The sequence below is a fragment of the Ursus americanus genome, chromosome X, assembly GCF_024610735.1.
Source record: "Ursus americanus isolate L20-20 chromosome X, mUrsAme1.1.p, whole genome shotgun sequence".
Classification (NCBI taxonomy): domain Eukaryota; kingdom Metazoa; phylum Chordata; class Mammalia; order Carnivora; family Ursidae; genus Ursus; species Ursus americanus.
Window position 1 is genome coordinate 105347670 of NC_142164.1, and position 19474 is coordinate 105367143.

At 38.6% G+C, this 19474-nt stretch overlaps 1 protein-coding gene across 5 annotated transcripts in view; it reads right to left on the bottom strand.

Annotated features, from left to right (window-relative positions):
• Positions 1-19474, bottom strand: part of LOC123797212 (membrane-bound transcription factor site-2 protease) — a 46827-nt gene that overhangs the window by 18531 nt on the left and 8822 nt on the right. For 3 of the 5 annotated variants that reach the window (XR_006780900.2, XR_015723285.1, XM_045804987.2), the window contains exons 4-7: positions 15150-15253; positions 13374-13501; positions 4480-4598; positions 3408-3588 (exon numbers count right to left, since the gene is read on the bottom strand). Coding sequence is in view for 3 of the 5 variants with exons in the window: in XM_045804987.2 (XP_045660943.1) it covers positions 3408-3588; positions 4480-4598; positions 13374-13501; positions 15150-15253 (532 nt within the window). In the remaining 2 variants the exon portion in view is untranslated. Of the gene's footprint in view, positions 1-3407; positions 3589-4479; positions 4599-4926; positions 11477-13373; positions 13502-15149; positions 15254-19474 lie in introns of those variants that run through there. The other 2 variants (XM_087859601.1, XM_045804986.2) reach the window with 2 other exon arrangements.

Below are 19474 nucleotides of genomic sequence, written 5' to 3' on the forward strand. Positions count from 1 at the left end.
CCAACCAGGAAGCAAATAAATGAAGTGGAGAGTGTTTGGAAAAAACAGGAAGTGTTGGGACTGTGATGAATTAGAAAATATATATCCTGCTTTAAGGGGTTAGCAACCAGGCTACTCGACTTGGGGCCCTGATTCCACAGATCATCCATTTTATTACAAAAGAAATCTGAAATCTGGATTTTCATGTGAAACCTCTTGAATTTTAATTATTGGCATCTAATTGATATTAAAAAAAATACCATGCAAGCCAAACCAAATACATCTGCTGAAGTTGAACTTGGCCTCTGGGCTACCACCAATTTCTCTAACCAAAACATAAACCCATGGCTGTGGCCATTCTGACAAGTTTAAATACCTCCTGACAAACAGAATTTTCCAATAAAGAGTTAAATATTTTGCTGCAATTTGAGAAGTAAAATTGCTATTTCTCTGTTTATCCATTAAAAAAAAGTTGTAGTTCTAAAAAACTATTTTAGAATCTTTTCTACTGGGTCACATTTAAGGACAAGTTGCTAAGCCAATTTCTGTAACTCAATTCTTAACCTGTAAGAAGGGGATGCCACAGACAATTTTCACATTAGTGTACATACTTTCATTAAGCATGAGAGGCCGATCCAATTCTACTTTAGAATGAGCGCTCAAGACTGCATTGAGAGGTCCCAGAGGCATTCATAGGTTGAATTTAACTCTAGAAGATTAGAATTGTTCCTGAAATCTCCTCAGTCTGGGAGACAATTAGGTAATTCAAGAACAAATCAGTTTCAGGATTCTACCATAGGGAGAACCTGCATATTCTGAATATACCCTAAGATGGGCCTCAAAATAGTTGTAGAAATAGTCCAGCTTCCAGCGAATAGTCTAGACCAGAGGTTTATTATATTTTAAATTAAAAAAAATAACCTCTACACTTAACATGGGGCTCAAACTTAACAACCCTGAGATCAAGAGTCGCACGCTCCACCGGCTGAACCAGCCAGGTGCCCCTCCAGAGGTTAATTTTAGAATAAGGCTGGAAAGAAGAGACTTTTTCAATCTATAATTCATAGTCCCACTACTTTCTATATTACTAAAATGAACTGAACAATTTTCTTACTCTAGCTTACTAAATATATAAATGTAGTTAGATCTCCAACACAGGGAGGCAAGCCTAGTTATTTATTCTTAGTTACACAGAATTTATACCAACATCACCTAGTAACCAGTAGTTAAAAAACTAAAAACACACACACACACACAGACACACATTCTCTCTTCAATTCAGGATAGCAAAAAAACTTTGGATCATAACTTGATGTTCACAATGGGAAAACAGATACTTTACTCCAAACATTAAAGAAGATTTAGGCATAAAAACAATCTGGATACTCAAAATATATGGAAAGCCTCCTTGAAATTTTCCTTTTATTATCTTAAACCAGGTGGGGAAGGGTCTTTTCTCACTTGAGTTAAAGATTTGTAGGACTGGACAGTGTTCTCATTGCCAGGCAGTTACAGGGATATACCCTTGCCTCCTCTGAATAGGAATATAGGCAGTTCAAGGGGGATGTCTGAGTCTGAGATCAAACCTTCATTTTAGGGAGCGGTTGCCTTTAGTATTCAATCTCATGCTCCTGAAAATGTAGTTCAAATGGTGGACTTGCTGGGTACAGTCTTTCTTACTCAAGACAATGCTTTTAGGGGCGCCTGGGTGGCTCAGTCGTTAAGCATCTGCCTTCCGCTCAGGTCATGATCCCAGGGTCCTGGGATTGAGCCCCGCATCAGGCTCCCTGCTCGGCGGGAAACCTGCTTCTCCCTCTCCCACTCCCCCTGCTTGTGTTCCCTCTTTAGCTGCCTCTTTCTCTGTCAAATAAAAAAAAGAAATCTTAAAAAAAAATAAATGATATACACCCCACCATTGTTTCAAGTTCAAAGACACTTAAAAGACATACCATCCAACCTAAACCAACTATGAAAAAAACAATTAGGAAAAAGTGAATGCCAACTACATATTAGGAATTGGTGTTAATTTTCTTAGGTGTGAATAACAGTACTATTATCATGTTTAAAAAGTCATCATATATTAAAGACATGCTAAAGTTCATGGATGAAATGATACAATGCCTGGGATATGCTTTAAAATACTCCCCTAAAAGTGGGCTGATTAGATAAAAAAGCTGGCAAAATGCTAATAATTGCTGAAGCTGGGAGAAGGATGCATGAGATTTCATTTACACTACTTTCTTTTTTTATTTTTTTATTTTATTTATTTAAGTAATCTCTACACCTGATGTGGGGCTCGAACTCACAACCCTGACCAAGATCAAGAGTTGCATGCTCCGGGGCGCCTGGGTGGTGCAGTCCTTTAGCGTCTGCCTTCGGCTCAGGGTGCGATCCTGGTGTTATGAGATCGAGCCCCACATCAGGCTCCTCCGCTATAAGCCTGCTTCTTCCTCTCCCACTCCCCCTGCTTGTGTTCCTTCTCTCGCTGGCTGTCTCTATCTCTGTCAAATACATAAATAAAATCTTTAAAAAAAAAAAGAGTTGCATGCTCCTTCGGTTGAGAGAGCCAGGCACCCCCATACTACTTTCTTGACTTTTATGTATGTTTGAAAACTTTTTACAATAATAAAAGTTCTTAAAAATGTATCATACATGGAAGATTACATTTGAAAAAAAAATTTAAAAATCAGTTCTTACTACTCTGCCATTCTTTCACACAGTACTTTAGTGAAGTTATTCTTGATTATTTATCATATTTCCTAATCCCAAGTAGATGTGGACAAGCATCCAGGGCACTTCTTGACTTAAAGACATAGTCTGTGAACATAATTTGTGTTTTTCAACACTGACAATAATCTGGGCCCCGTGATTTTGTATAAAGATTGGGAGGTTGACTTTTCAGACCTGAAAGAACTCAAAATAAATTTGGCAGCTTCTGAGAATAAACTTGCTTCACCTTGTCACTTGCTACACAGAACAAAAGATCTGACTTCAGAGTGTATTTTCAGATGCCAAAGTGACTTCCTCTAGATGCCTGCCACATAAAATAACTCTACCCCAAATAGCTTTGGATATGACACCACCCATACAGCACAGGGGTATTTAATTACTGGAATTTAATTAACTGGTTATGTTTGAGCTTGAATGCTGACTTAACCCAAGTTCTTCCAAATGAAGAAAGAATTAGATACTAGAATCCTAAAAGTCAAAGAGAATATTATGAAATTAGTTAGAAATCCAACAACAATACATAAATATTAGTACCCAACTTACCAAGAAGAATGTTTCCTAGTTTGGGCCTATTATTACTTTACTAATGTGTTTTAAAGAAATTAGAACAAAATAAATCTATAGACATGGTTTAAGAATTGGTGAATGGCAAGTACTGCTGCTTGAAGCATTATATTATGGTAAAGAAATATACACACCTCTAACTGGGAAGCTTAACTGCTGTAAAGTTGATGCACTAATACAGTAACCAATTTGGGGCTCATAGGCGATGGTATCTAGACATTCATTCCAATCTTGTACATTAGTAACAGGGCAATCCTGTAGATGGGTGACAAGGTCTCCCACAAAAAGGCCTCTGGGTCCAATGGCAGGTGAGTCCTTGAGAAGAGGGTACAACCAAATCAGACAACGTATGAAGACAAGCTATGATTAATCTGACCAAATAATAAAGACAATGAGTTAATTAGGTAGAATATTTTGACTAATACAGAAAATAAGCCAGCTTTGAATCCAAGATGTATAGTCCTAGAACATTAACAAAACGATTACAGTTACTTTTCCAAGATTCGGAATTTTTCATAACTGAAAAAAACCCCACTTGCCAACTATCAAGATTAAAATGATATAGTTTTTACCAAACTGCTGATAAAAACTTTTTGTGAAAGTAGTCATCAGAATGTCTTCATTATCTTGTATACCCTCAGTGGATAAAATTATAAGATAAGTCCTTATCTAAACACAGTCCCACATAATGCAGACAATACCATCAACACAACGAATATGTGAGCCAGTTGCTCACAAAGGTACTGTTCCTCTTCCGAAGGTCTGAATAGAAGACTTGATGCCATTGTAGTAATTACTGGCTAAGGCAGTGAAATAAAGAGTTGAAGAAATGAACTTAAACTCCTATGAAATGTTCTGGTTGGCTAGCCCAAGTTTCAATCTTCTTACTCAGGAGTAAGGACATCTGACTCAAAAGCACAGTTATAAAAATAAACGGTAAAGGTAAATGATGCATTTTATCAACATGCACATGTAGAAAATCTTGATACTATCTTTGTAACTCAGAAAAGGAACAATTTTAAGTATTTTTAAAAAGCAAATGGGTTTCAAAAAACTTTTTGTTCAACTTAAAAGGATTATATAATTTCTTCAAAAGAAACAACATTCTGCATATGAAAACTTGAATATACGTTCCTAACATAAAATGCTAAGTCTTACATCACAAAATCTGGTAAATGAATGCCCCACATAATCCTCATTATTTACCTCAGCAACTTCAGTGATAAGCACCCCGACTCCAGTGTAGTAAAATGGCAAGAGAATTACAGGGAGGAGCACAAGAGCTAAAATACCAAGGAGTGCAAGGACGAAATTATGCCATATACCTGAAAAGAGAGAGAAAGAAAAAAAGGATTAAGTTCAACCAGGGGCAGGAATGATCTAGGTATCTGGACTTCATAACACCTGGGCATTCTGATAAATTAGTGAAGTAACCAGAAGAAGCTGTGAAGCAGGCAGATCTACTTTAGTACCAAGGAAGGATGTTCAGCTAGAGGCCTCTTCCATTTCAGATACCGAAATGTAAAATGAGCGTGCTAATACCACATTAAGAAGACCGTTTATTAATATGATTTAACATTAGTAGACTCTATATATTCTAATATATATAAAACATAAATAGAATTAATATCTTCTACTCGCTTCAACCTCTTTTCAGAAAATGTATACATTATTAATTGAAGCATACTTGTGATCTTTGAAAAAAATTTCAAAGCTATTCAAATAAAAGTTAAGATGAAATAAAAAAACATTCTTGCTGAGCTGGTTTATGGAAATCCCGATGGTACTCGGAAAAAGAGAGTGTTCTAAGAATCAAACTATTATGGAGAGTTAATACTGATGGACCAAACACAGTATCTTACACCATGTCACAGACTATAACCATCTCTATCATATATACAGAGATTTTCCTTCTTTTTCTCTTTCCTTTCCCTCCTTTCTTTCCTTTCCCTTTCCTTCCTTCCTTCCTTCTTTCCTTTCTCTTCTCTCTTCTTTCTTTCCCTTTCCCTTTTCTCTCTTCTTTCTTCTCCTCTTCTCTTCTCTTTTCCTCTTCTCTTCTCTTCTCTTCTCACTACAGAGAAGGTTAAGGTGAACTCATTGGTGTGCAGAGGCTGGTCCTACCAGCTTGTCACAGCTGATTGTGTACATCTCTTCCTAATTCCTCCTTCAGGGACTTAGGGTTGGCACCTTGAAATTGGCCAAGGCAGGAGTAAATATACCACAGAAACCAGCAAATGCTACATATGAGAGCTCCTAATTCTCCCCTCCAGAGCCAGGGCTTAAACAATCACTAGCATATCACTAGATATCCCCCCCCTTTTTTAAAAGATTTTATTTATTTATTTGACACAGAGAGAGAGACAGCCAGCAAGAGGGAACACAAGCAGGGGGAGTGGGAGAGGAAGAAGCAGGCTCCTAGCAGAGGAGCCTGATGTGGGGCTCGATCCCAGAACGCCGGGATCACGCCCTGAGCCGAAGGCAGACGCTTAACGACTGAGCCACCCAGGCGCCCCGATACCCTTCTTTTCCATACCTATCCTTTCCTTCTTCTACTAGTTTTTCTCATAGGGCAGGGTGGGGGCTCTACTAGCACTCTGAACCTTGCAATTTTTAGTTGTACAAGTCTGCCCCTTGCATTGCAAGATATTTAGCATTCCTGGCTCCCATCCGCTAAATGCCATTAGTACTCTCCCCTCACTGAGGCAACCAAATGCCCCCTATGCGCCACACATTCCAAACATCTCCAGGAAGGTAACAGCACCAGTGGTTGAGAACCAATGTTTTATAACGACAGAAATGGAACCTAAAGGGGTGCCTGGGTGGCTTGGTTGGTTAAGTGTCTGTCTGCCTTCAGCTCAGGTCATGATCCCAGGGTCCTGGGATCGACTTGGGATCAAGCCCCAAGTTGGGCTCCCTGATCAGCGGGGAGTCTGCTTCTCCCTCTGCTTCTTGCCTCTGGCTTGTGCTCTCTCATTCTCTCTTAAATATTTAACAAAATATTTAAAAAAAAAAAGGAACCTAAAGACATTTCCCATACTCACAGGAAGCTGAATATGGCCATATGACTGCTTTGGCTAACAGGACATGAGTGGAAGTGATGGGGCTATCATTGTCCTTATGGCTGGAATGTAGCTATGATGGAGATAAACCTGAGTCCATGACATAGAAGCTGCATGTTGGGATAGTACAGCTTACAAGAGAGAAAGGGCCTGAGTCCTCCAAATAATAGAATTAACATATCAGTGCTGAACTACTTACATTTGGAATGTTTTATTAGAGTTTGAGCCATTGTTATTTTTAGCTATTATAGTCAGATACCTAAGACATGTTTATGTACCTTATTCACACTGTTAAGATATTCTTCCAAATTTTTTTTGAGTGTTGTAAGTTGTTTAATTCCAGAAATATCCAGAGCAAGTCTAGTACAGGACACAGTGGGTAAATAATCTTTTCTGTTCTATACAGAGAGAGATCTTTTAAATACACCAATGATATCAAACTGTTTATTGGAAACTATATTTTGCTTTTCCATGTATGTACTTTGGACTCTCCCCTCATTTGCATATTCATACCTATCCCGTTTCTTATATCCACTACTTTATTAATTTTTCTACATCCATTACTTCACTAATTTATCAGAATACCCAGTTCTTATATCCATTACAGAGCAATCCACATTAAAAAACATACTTATTTATAAGGTTCTCTACTAATGATCATTTAGGCTGTTTTAACTTTTTCATACAATGCTGCAACAAACAGCTTTGCTCATATTGTTATATACCTAATTAAGTGTGCATCTGTGAAGGAATGGAAACGGAATTGTTGGGTCAAAAAAAAAAGTGCATTAAAATTGACTTCCAGGGGTGCCTGGGTGGCTCAGTTGGTTAAGAGCCTACCTTTGGCTCAGGTCATGATCTCAGGGTCCTGGGATCGATCCCCGCATCGGGCTCCCTGCTCAACGGGGAACCTGCTTCTCCCTCTCTTTCTGTCCCTGCTTGTGCTGTCAAATAAATAAATAAAATCTTTTTAAAAAAATTGATCTACAGGGGCGCCTGGGTGGCTCAGTCAGTTGAGTGCCTTCGGCTCAGGTTCTGATCCCAAGGTCCTGGGAACGAGCCCTATGTTGCACTCCCTGTTCAGTGGGGAGCTTGCTTCTTCCTCTCCTCCTCGCTTGTGCTCTCTTGTGCTCTCAAATAAAATCTTTAAAAATATTGACCTCCAATGAGTCTGCACTAATGTTCTCATAATTGGCATTTCACTGCCCTGTAAATAACAATGGATGCTACGATAATGTTAGATTTTGCCATCTGTCAGGTTAAAAGTAAAATCTTTTGTGATTTGTCTAAGTATAAACTTGTACATTTTCCATGTTTATTAAAAGACTATTTGTTTTCTGTTGAGAACTATTTCTATCCATCACCTGTTTACTTTTACTAATTTGTATATATTATTATTGAATGTATATTTTGAAAACTTTGGGGTTTTTAAAAGATTTTATTTATTTGAGAGGGAGAGACAGAGATAGTGAGAGAGCAAGAGTGGGGAGGAGAGGGAGAAGCAGGCTCCCAGGAGCCTGGGATCATGACCTGAGCTGAAGGCAGATGCTTTATCTGACCAAGCCACTCAGGCACCCCCGAATTTGGTCCTTTGTAAGAGGTATTACAATTTTTCTTCCAGTTTGTTTTTTGGCTTGGTTTATAGTTTTGCCTACGCAGACATTTGACATTTTGGTGTGGTCAGATTGTTCCTTTGCATTAAGCCTCTCCCAGTTCAAGACTGTAGAAGATACTCACCTCGTATTTTCTTATATTGCTTTCATAGCTTCATTTAAAAAACAAAATTAAAACAAAAACATTTTTTTGCCCACTGGAATTTACTCTAGTGAAACCAATTTAGGGATATAGCTATAAACCTCCCCCCCCAAACTGCTACTCCCAATACAATTTCATAAAATAATCCATCCCCAACATTGATTAGGTTTGCCACTGTTACCACGTGTTAAATTCAGCTTTCCCCCAACTCTTCAGGACGGCAGTCCACGAGGAGAGTTGCACTCTCACCATTTCTCCCTTAACAGGATAATCCCACCACACAACCATAGCACAGACCTTACTGTTTTCTCATCTAAACAGTCAGAGGGGGCACAGAGCAGCACTGCTTTCCTGACTCTCCGGGCACCTTCTTACCTCGTCAGGGATGCAGCTGGTACAATATCACCCCTCTAGATTCCAGATTTGCCCACGATGGCTAAGTGGCAGTAAGGGTAGTAGAAAACACACATTTCCTTTATTTAAACAACCTCTTGTCCATTAATGATTTATTTGTAAGTATACCAAAGGAATCTTTGTTATGACTTTTACTTTTTCTAGAGCAGAGTTTTTTGACAGTCGCACTAGTGGCATTTTAGACCACATAATTCTATGATGTAGGGAACTATCTTGTGCACCGTAGGATGTTTAGCAGGATCCCTAGCCTCTACCCACCAGATGCCAGTAGCACCCTCCCCATTTTCTCTATTTTCTAGCTATGGTATTTATATAGGCAAGTTTTTTTCCTTCTTCAGAAGAGGTATTTTATTTTTGTTTTTTCTTTTACACAAGATATACATATCAAGTGTTTAAAAGTCAATATATACACAATATATTCTACAACTGAGCACCACTCTCTAACTGAACATGGAAAGAAATTAAACAACAGCACCTGACAGTATTTTGGGGCAAATAAAATGACTAAAATAGATTTAAATTGACTAATACTATTAAATCACATCTAATATTCAATACTATAGAAATCAATGCAGCTAAAAGTTAGGAAAAACGTGTTATCAAAGAATACAACCAAAATGAAGATAGCAAATAAAACCTATATACCTTTTTTTAAACAGGAAAATACTTTACCTACGTATGTAATTGTCATTCTTTTAAAGAAAATCTATTGCAAGCAAAATTATCAACCTTCAGAAAAAACATACAAAGAATTACCAAACATATTCCTAAAAGTATAAATATGAACATTTGGAAAATACAGAACTTTAAAAATTTGTAGGCAATATGTGAACTTCATATTTTAAAAAACCTGAAAAGAAGTCCCGTTTTTATAACAGTTGTATAAAGAACTGTCTTTTGATGTGAGGTTCATAAATTATCCTCCTATTGGGACCAAAATTTACAAAAACACCATATATTTCAAATAGCATTACAAAACAAGATATAGCATCTTAATGTTATATAAAGAAATACTTTTTTTAAATTTTACTTTTTTTTTTACTACTCTATGAAAACATGACCCTTAGATGTGTAAGAATCATTAAAAAAATTATTTCCTAGAAGCAATACACAAGAGAGGAATATTTATTTCCAATCACACTCCTGGAAGACACTTCCCAAGCTTGAGAAGGGTCCTCTCTTTACTGGCTGTTTTTGTTCTTTGCGTGAGTTAAGATATGAGATTTCAGGTTAGTTGACTGAGCGAACTTCTTACTACAACCATCAAACGGGCACACGTAGGGCCTGTCTCCGGTATGGATTCGCACATGTGTACGCAAATTGAAATCCAGGGAAAAGCGTTTTCCGCAGCCCTCAAAGGTGCACTGAAAGGGTTTCTCTCCAGTATGCACCAGTTGATGTCGTTTTAGTTTTGAGTTCTCGACAAAAGCTTTGCCACATTCTGCGCATACGTGGACTCTAGGACCGTGAGTGTGCAGATGTTTCCGCATAGCAGAGTTATCCCTGAACATCTTCACGCAGCCTTTATGAGGACAAGCTATTGTTCTCGGAGCATCTTCTTTGGGTTTTCTTGGCTTCATTTTAGTAAATTCTGCCAGTTGTTTAGGATCTGAGAGATCAATACCAGGTATCCCTTCAGGAGGAAGCTTCTTCCCTGTCATGTACTCTGAATAATCAGGAGCTGAGTTCTCAGTCTGTCCTGTCTCATGGTCTCTTTTCTCGCTTGGGGACCACATGGTGACGGAGAACTCACCCTCTAGGGTTTTGATCTGCACCTGCTTCTGCTCCCATTTCTTGGAGCCCACCTCGGAGCTGCTACTTCCCGCCCGGGGCTCACTGGTGGTGTAATTTTTCTTACCGCTGGCCTTCCTGCTCTGGCTGCTGCGCTTCTTGCTGCGGCTGTAGGTTGATGATGACGCGGAGGCTGACAAGGAAGCCAGGGTCTGCCGGAAGGAGTCGTCTTCATCGACCGGGATGACCATCTGGTCCTCGAAATTATTGTTGGCCTGCAGGTTATCTGACTCGTAGTAGCCCACCACTTCCTCCTGTGTCTGCACCATGATGATTTCCTGGTCGTGGTCCCCTTGGTTCGGGTGGCTGGTAACGAGCGGCTGCAGCGCGATCAGAGGCGGATGGTGGTGGCCACCGTGGACCCAATTGCCGCTGATAATCTCGTACTCCGTGATGGTTTCCATCGCCATTGCCTCCACAGGGACGGTCTCGACAGGGACGGCCTCCACAGGGACGGTCTCGACAGGGACGGTCTCCACAGGGACAGTCTCGACAGGCACGGTCTCGACAGGCACGGTCTCGACAGGGACGGTCTCGACAGGGACAGTCTCCACGGGGACATTCTCCACGGGGGCGGCCTCCACGGCAACGGCCGCCACGGCGACGGCCGCCACGGGGACAGTCGCTACCGGGACGGTCTCCACCTGGATCTGGTGCAGCTCCACAATATCTGAAAGTATGTCCGAATTTTCTGTGGGGATGTAGAGAGCGTCGTTTGAGGCCATGGCTGAGGGTTCCGCAAAGGCCTTGGCTCCCGGGCAGCGGGTGGGTGACTGGAAGGCTGCGGTAAAGGCTGAGAGAAAAGCGAGAGCTCCAGAGGAAAGCGCGAGCGCCAGAGGCAGGTGTGGGCGGTTGAGCGGCAAGACGCGGAAGACTCGGAAGACGCGGAGGACGCCGAAGACGCGGAGGACGCCGAAGACGCGGAGGACGCCGAAGACGCGGAGGACGCCGAAGACGCCGAAGACACGGAGGACGCCGAAGACGCCGAAGACACGGAGGACGCCGAAGACGCCGAAGACACGGAGGACGCCGAAGACGCGGAGGACGCCGAAGACGCGGAGGACGCCGAAGACGCGGAGGACGCCGAAGACGCGGAGGACGCCGAAGACACGGAGGACGCCGAAGACGCCGAAGACACGGAAGACGCGAGTGCTTCTGGGAGGGCCAGGCGCATGCGCCTCCCACTACCTCAACAAATGCATGCTTACGTTCACCCTCACGTGCTCGTGGACGCTCCAGCCCTCACGCACACGTCACCCTCCCCTCCCCACTCCGAACGCCACGCTATTGTTTTTTGAATATTAATTCGGTAGCCAGGTTCTTCGCTGAATTTTTCTATATTTCTGTTGATTTTTTTGTTTCCTTCCCCCACAAAAGTATATAATAATATCTGAAAAAAAGGCTTACTCCTCATATTTTTGATTTTTTCTTCCCTCTTAATGTACTGGCCCACATCTAGAGACCATTTAATAGTATCAGTGATAATTGATAATGGGATTGCTTGTCTCGTCCTTTAATAGGAATGCTTGTTAGTATTATGCCATTAGGAAGTATCCAACTATTTTTACTTTTACTAAGGAAATTTTTGGGTTTTTTTTTTGGCCATTGATGGCTGTTGAATTTTGTTAAATACCCAGCCCGATATCTGCTGAGATGAGGATTTTTTTTTTCCCTAATGATAAATAATGTTTACCACTTTCAAATACATTTCCTATTATTGAGCCATCCTTGCATTGTTTAGATACACCATATGTAGAGTTTCTGGTACTTTACAAGATGCTGTATCACTGTTATATTAGCCTAAATATTTTTTTAAAATTTTCCTTCTCTAGGTGATATGAAAAGTTTGTATTAAATTGGAATTAAAAACCAACCTTTTCCTTCAAGATTGGGAAGAATTACAGCTATGAAACTTTCAGGGACATTCTTCATCAACTTTCTTAATTTCTCCTGTTGTAATTAGCCTATTTATATTTTTTTTCTCTCTTCTCTGGAATTTATGCCATTTATATTTTTAAATATCCAAGTTGTTGAAAATTTTTTGCAGGGATGAACAAAGAACACTTTTATAATTGTTTTAATTTTTTCTGCATCAGTTTCATTCCCCAATCTGACTGCAAATTCTGTCTATACATGCTTTTTTGCCATGTATAATCCTTTTTTTCTTCAAAAAACCTCTTGGACTTAAGTTTTTTTTTTTCTTTTCAAATTTATAATTTCCTACCTACATCCTTATTAATTATATTGCTTCTTAACTATTTTATAGTTCTCTTACTTTTTCAGTTGAATGCTTAACTGACTTATTTTCATTTCTTATTTCATTACTGTGTAAGGCAGTGAATTTTCCTTTTAGCAAAAATTTACAACTTATGTCATTATCATTTTTAAATATACTGCAATTAATTGTGTTTTGAACTAAACTGGTCAATTTTTATGTCTCATGGTCACTTGAAAAGAAACTGTCATGATATAGAGTTTGACATTTTATTGAATTTTACTTTACTAATTTGAGTTTTAATGATCTGACTTTTCATACTTACCTGCCATGAACTGAGAGATGAGAAGAGCTACCTTTATTACATTTTTGTTTTTTCCTTGTACTTGCATTTTTTCCATTTTTGTTTTCATGGTTTGTTACTTGATGCAGTGAGTTCACAATGATAACAGTTTCATTGTGGATTACACTCCTTATGATTATTAAGTCACCCCCTATGTCTAACTAACTTAATGTAGTCATAGTTTCTGTTCACATTTGCATGGTATGTCCTGTTCATTTTACTCTCAACCTTTTTAAAATTGTTGTTTTTGAAGACACTGGAATGTAAATTATTTTGCTTTATTACTTCTTAAAAAAAATATTTACGTAATCTCTACACCCAACATGGGGCTCAAACTCACAATGCTGAGCTCAAGAGTCGCATGCTCCTAAGACTGAGTCAGCCCAGAGCCCCTTGCTTTATTACTTTTAACTAAGAGTCTTACAAACTGAATTTATCAACCAAAAGGTGAGATGTTTTCATTTGTGATGTGAATACTTTCCATTATGATGCACATATGAACAAAGAAATTTAAGTCTGTTACCTGCACAGAATATCCTTAGCTGCTGGACTGGTGATATAAGTTGTAAATGAGTGGTGAACAGATCAACAAATGCTCCAGGGTAAATAACGAACAGAAAAATCCCAAAGCCATTAAATCGAACTTGTTCCCTAAGAAATCACATAAAAAAAAGGAATTTAGTACTAGTATTGCATTTTTCAAATTAATAATGTATTTAATCTTAAAACTTACCACTGTGATTTAAATTCTTGCTTAATAAGTCTCTGGACAGTCAAGAAAAATAAACTCATATATGATGTATATTTATCTCATAATTTTATGATAGTGTACAATTCTGCTTATCTTTGAAATTACATTATGTAAAACAAGGGGATTCTGAAATAGGCTTAAAACTTCAAAACTTTTAGAAACCAATATGCTGAGCAAATAACTTGAGATTAGTCACATATATAAAGAAATGGTGAATATTTCCATGAGAAACTAAATGAAAAATATTTTTATGGTTTACTCTGAATTATTTTCAGAGAAGGACACAAAAGAAAATATAATTCAAGTAAAGTATCTATTTATATTTGTTTTAGCTATTATTAATAAAAGTAGAGTTTTACCTAAGTGTATTCCTGTTGAATTAATGTTAAAGTCAGTATAAATATGCATAAAGCTCAGACTGTCCTTCAAAGAACTATTTTTTATCAATTCATTCTCTAAAAATCGAATTACACCTAAGAGCCTCATAAGATCAAACAGCTACTCTAAAAAAACCATTCCCCAAATATATTGTGCTGTCATTTAATACTGAATATATGACTGTAAAATTCACTTTCACTTGGCAGTTAGATTTTATGTTTCACAAACATACATTTTAGTATTAAACTATTAATAACAATGATTATATATGCAAAACCCTAAAGGCTGCAATGCTAAAAATATGGAAGCAAAGGTGAGAGATAAAAAAAAAAAGGAGCCGCACACTTAAAGCATTATATGTCACACTTGTGTAACAATATATACTCTGTAAAGATGAGGGTTTATTGGCAGTCAACAGACTCTTGTTCATAAGCAACGGGAAAATAATAAGAAGTGATTACATATTCTTCAATAAAACCTTTTATCTGGTTCACATACCTGGAGGGTAAAACACATTCCCATCAGTATGCGTGTTCATCATGGCAGTAATTATCAGTGGGAGTGAAGGGGGAATTGTGCTCCCCCATCACAACTTTATAAGTTTAGGAGCCTTTAAAATGCTCAGGTATAATTAAAATGATACGTTTGAGTAGTCAAGAACAGGGCATGATACTTGAAGCAAATTCCAGGTCTCATCCTCTCTTATCTTCTACTTGGGTTACTAGATAGGCTACAGTTGTTAACAAACCCAGAACTTTCAATGTTCTTGCTCTAGCCAGCATAGGCCATGAGTAGAAGCAGGAAAGTATTTCAGCCAGTAAGTTAAACAAAGTACTAAGAAGGCAGGTGGGTGAGCTCCAAGTGTTAGCGGTTATCATTCTGACCTAATGATCAATATCAAGATTAGGTTTCAGGGTTTGATGAAAATCTTGAAGCACCATGAAGATATAACCAGGCTGGCAAAGGGCAAAGGATAGAATGTGCACATAGTTAATTGAGTATATTCATCAATATGTTAATCTTTATAAAAGAGAAGTTACCTCAAAATAATGTGCATATGCACTGGGCAATATCCACAGAAAGAAAAAACTATCAAATGTAGCAGATTTTAGTAATAAACCCTCCTAAGTAAAACATTTTTACATGTAGTAGAAAGAAAAATATTATTACCTAATAGCTGCTATCCCATGTCCAATTTCATGTACAACACCACTAATGAGAACTGCAGCGAAGAAATAGGTCAGTTGGTTGACAGGTAAATTTATACCAGGAACCTGTTCACAGACACAATGATAAATACATACTTGGGCACCAAGAAACCATGATGTTCACTCCGTGTTAAAGCTTAAACCTCCAGGCTGAAGGTTCTATAAACTAAAAGTAGGGGTGCCTGGTGGCTCAGTTGGTTAAGCATCTGACTCTTGGTTTCAGCTAAGGTCATGACTGCAGGGTCATGAGATTGAGTTCCACCTGGAGCCCCACTTCAGGCTCAATGCTCAGCACCGAATCTGCTGGAGATTCCCCCCATACCCCCCCCATGCTCTCTCTTCTCAAATAAAGAAATAAAACCTTGGGGCGCCTGGGTGGCTCAGTCGGTTGAGTGGCTGCCTTCCGCTTGGGTCATGATCTCAGGGTCCTGGGATCGAGCCCCACATGGGGGCTCCCTGCTCAGTAGGGGAGTCTGCTTCTCCCTCTCCTCCCCGCTTGTGCTCTCACTATCTCTCTCTCTCAAATAAATAAATAAATAAAATCTTAAAAAAAATAAAACCTTTTCTAAAAAAGTAAAAGTAATATGAATATCAATGGTTCATTCTCTACTTCTATCACAATAAAAATAAAAACATCAGTTTTTTTTGAACTAAGCACAACACCAATCTAAAGATAATAGTAAACACCAGATTAAAAAGTCGAAACTTTCCCTTCCTGAAGTCTTCACCATGGGAAAGAATTACGGAGCCTGGAAAAGTACCAGGGAATGTGGAGTGACAGTGACAGAGTTCACAACTGTTCTACCCTCAGGGCCTATAAGCCTGACTTGGAAATTCTTGTTATAAATCCTAGTCCTTCCTCTGCATTGTTCAAAGTACTTAAGTGAGTAATATAGGATATTCCTGCCTCCCATCAATGAGTTTTCATTTTAGTATTCTCGAGTTACATGAGCGCTGGTAATTAAGGGTAGTGTAATCAAGTGCCTCATTGGTGTGGGAGTGGGAGCACCTTGCCCTCCCATTTCTTTGATTCCATCAATTTGTTTAGTACATTGGTCAGAAAAATAGTATCAAAATGATACATATTATATTAAAATTTAATGCAGGAAGTAAGTTCTTTGGAACATACACACATGTCAAGGCCCTATGAAGAAGGAGAAGTTGTCTTGCAAGCACATGCTACTAAGATGATGTACATGTATATATCACTGCATACACAAAGCAAGTTTGCTATTGTAAGGGCTGCATGGTATAGTTTTTTAGATACCCAGAATTGCCTTGTAAGATAAATAATCACTCCCAAGTTATGTCATCTGCTAAGGAGAAATTCCATAAATTAGGTTAAGTGGGGCACACCAGGCATCATTAATATTATTTACATACTGAGCATCTATTTCTCATAGTCCAGGAGTTGGACCCTAAAAGTATCCTTCTAGAGGAAATTCCTCCTCTGTCTTATTATTACTTTAATTATAAAATGTGTTTAAAGCAGGAAAACTGGAAACTCAAAGAAAAACAGAAGCCTATAATCCTTTTTTTTTTTTTTTTAAGATTTTATTTATTTATTTGACAGAGAGAGACAGCCAGCGAGAGAGGGAACACAAGCAGGGGGAGTGGGAGAGGAAGAAGCAGGCTCCCAGTGGAAGAGCCTGACGTGGGGCTCGATCCCAGAACTTCGGGATCACGCCCTGAGCCAAAGGCAGACGCTTAATGACTGAGCCACCCAGGCGCCCCAGAAGCCTGTAATAATCCTGCTCCCAAAACACGAAACAAAAAACCATTCTCAATGTTTTAATTTATGTCCTTCTAGTCTTTTGGTATACATGCATTTTTAAAAATTATACTTTTATTACAAATATGGTTTTGAAACCTGCCCCTTTCACTTAATAGTATCATAAACATTTTTCCATGAGTGTTTTCTGATTCAACATAATTTTTAATAGAGGTATTGCATTCTATAAAAGACTGTTAGGCATTTAATTGTTTTAAAAGTTTCTCCTCTTATAAATACTTTGATAAACATATTTGAACACATATTCAAATATTTTGGGGGAATAAATTCTTTTTTTTTTTATAAGATTTTTTATTTATTTATTCGACAGAGATAGAGACAGCCAGCGAGAGAGGGAACACAAGCAGGGGGAGTGGGAGAGGAAGAAGCAGGCTCCTAGCAGAAGAGCCTGACGTGGGGCTCGATCCCATAACGCCGGGATCACGCCCTGAGCCGAAGGCAGACGCTTAACCACTGTGCCACCCAGGCGCCCCTGGGGGAATAAATTCTTAGACAAGCATGGTTGGTTCAGGCTCTGGAGACATGTCACTTGGGTTTCACATTCCGAATCCATCTCTAACTAGCTAAAGTAACCTCAAGGAAGTTTGGATTACTCCCCCCAACATCGCAATTTCCTCACTATTAAAATGGAAATAACCACATTTACATAAAAGGGTGATTTCGAGGATTAAATAAGATAATCCTTGTCCCATGTTTAATATTATGCTTCACGGAGGGTATAAATGCTATCATTACACAAAATTTAAAGGACTTTGATACATATCAAACTGTTCTCCAGAAGCAAACCCTTCCATAACCTTGGGCAAACTTATATTTATTCAAATCTTCCAAATCTGCAATTTGAGAGAAATAAAAAGTATCTCATTGTTTGATTTACATTTCTTTGATGATTATTAAAGCTCAAATTTTCCCCTACTTCTGACCATTAATAGGTCTTCTGTGAGTAGTCTACTCATGACTTGTCTATTTTTTTCTCCAAGAGTGTTCTTCTGTTCTTACTGCTCTGGAAGATCAGTTTGAATATCAACGATCGGCCCTCTGTAATACATACCACAGATGTATTCCCAAGTTCTTTTCCCTTTTAATTTTATTTTTAGTTTTTTGATATATAAAAATTTTGATGTCATCAAATCTATCAACATTCATGGTTTCTGCCATTAATGTTATGCTTATGTCGTCCTAATTCTGTGTTCATATAGCAGAAACCCGTTTTTTATCTTTCAAGGCCTTATGATTTTGTTTCGATTTTAATTCAATTGGAATTTATCTTTGTGTATAGAGGAATTTCACTTTTAAGTCTCCTTTAGTAACTGAAGAGGAGATTCAAACCATGCTGCTTGGATCACTTTCTAAATTCATTAATTGCAAGTGTCTTTCCCTAGTTATGAAACTAGTTTTCATAACCTTCGTTTTTAATGTATGCATAATATTTCACTGTATGACAATCCCATAACTTAAGCATTCCTCAATTACACATTGTGGTTGTTTCTAATTCTCTGTAATAATAATGTCAAGATAAGAATTTGATGAATACTTTTTTTCCAAATTTGGAAGTATTTCCTTAAAACTAGAGTCTTAGATGTGGAAATAAATGGTCAAAAGATATGAATATTTTTATGATGCTCATTATCTGAAGTTCTCTTTACTCAGCCCCTACTAAGCAACTCCTTCTAAGAATATCAGGGTATGCTCTTCTACATACCTGCTCCATTTCCACGTTGTTAGGGGTCTGCCTGTTTAGATCAGTAGTTTCCTCTTCTCTGACCCTTCTTCTAAATTTACGTACTTAAGATTAATTCTTATACATTCTCTCTATATCACATCTTATTTTACCTTTATTTCAAATACATCAGTAGGCTTGATTCAATAGGACATTGGTTCCTTTCCTTTATTATTATTATTAAAAGATTTTCTTTATTTAAGAGCATGTGTGCACATATGCATGTGCAAGAGAAAGCGAGTGAGCAAGCACGAGCAGGGGGAGGGGACAGAGGGAGAGGGAGAGAGAGAATCTCAAGCAGACTCCATGCTGAGCACACAGCCCGGACACGGACACGGGGCTTGATCTCATAACGCTGAGATCATGACCTGAGCCAAAATCAAGAGTTGGATGCTTAACCAACTGAGCCACCCAGGCGCCCCTTTTGCTTTATTATTTTATGGATGTAATGATGAGATAAGGTAAGGATTTGAGTGTGTGACTATACTAACAGATGGTAGGTCTTATTTGCTGGCAACAATATGTGACTGCCCATCTGTCTTGGCCATGATCACACAGGGTAGTAGATGTACCAGGATTCTGATCTCTCAATGACACAGAGTGCCAGGTTTTGGGGAATTAATACTGAAAGAGGCTGTAGGGAATTATAATGTAAATAGAAAGTACATTCTCTGAGCTACAAGAACTTAAAGCCAGGAGACATAACATTCTTAACTGTATACATAAATATGCACAGTGGACTTACAGAGGACAGCTGACTTTTTCATGGTTCTGA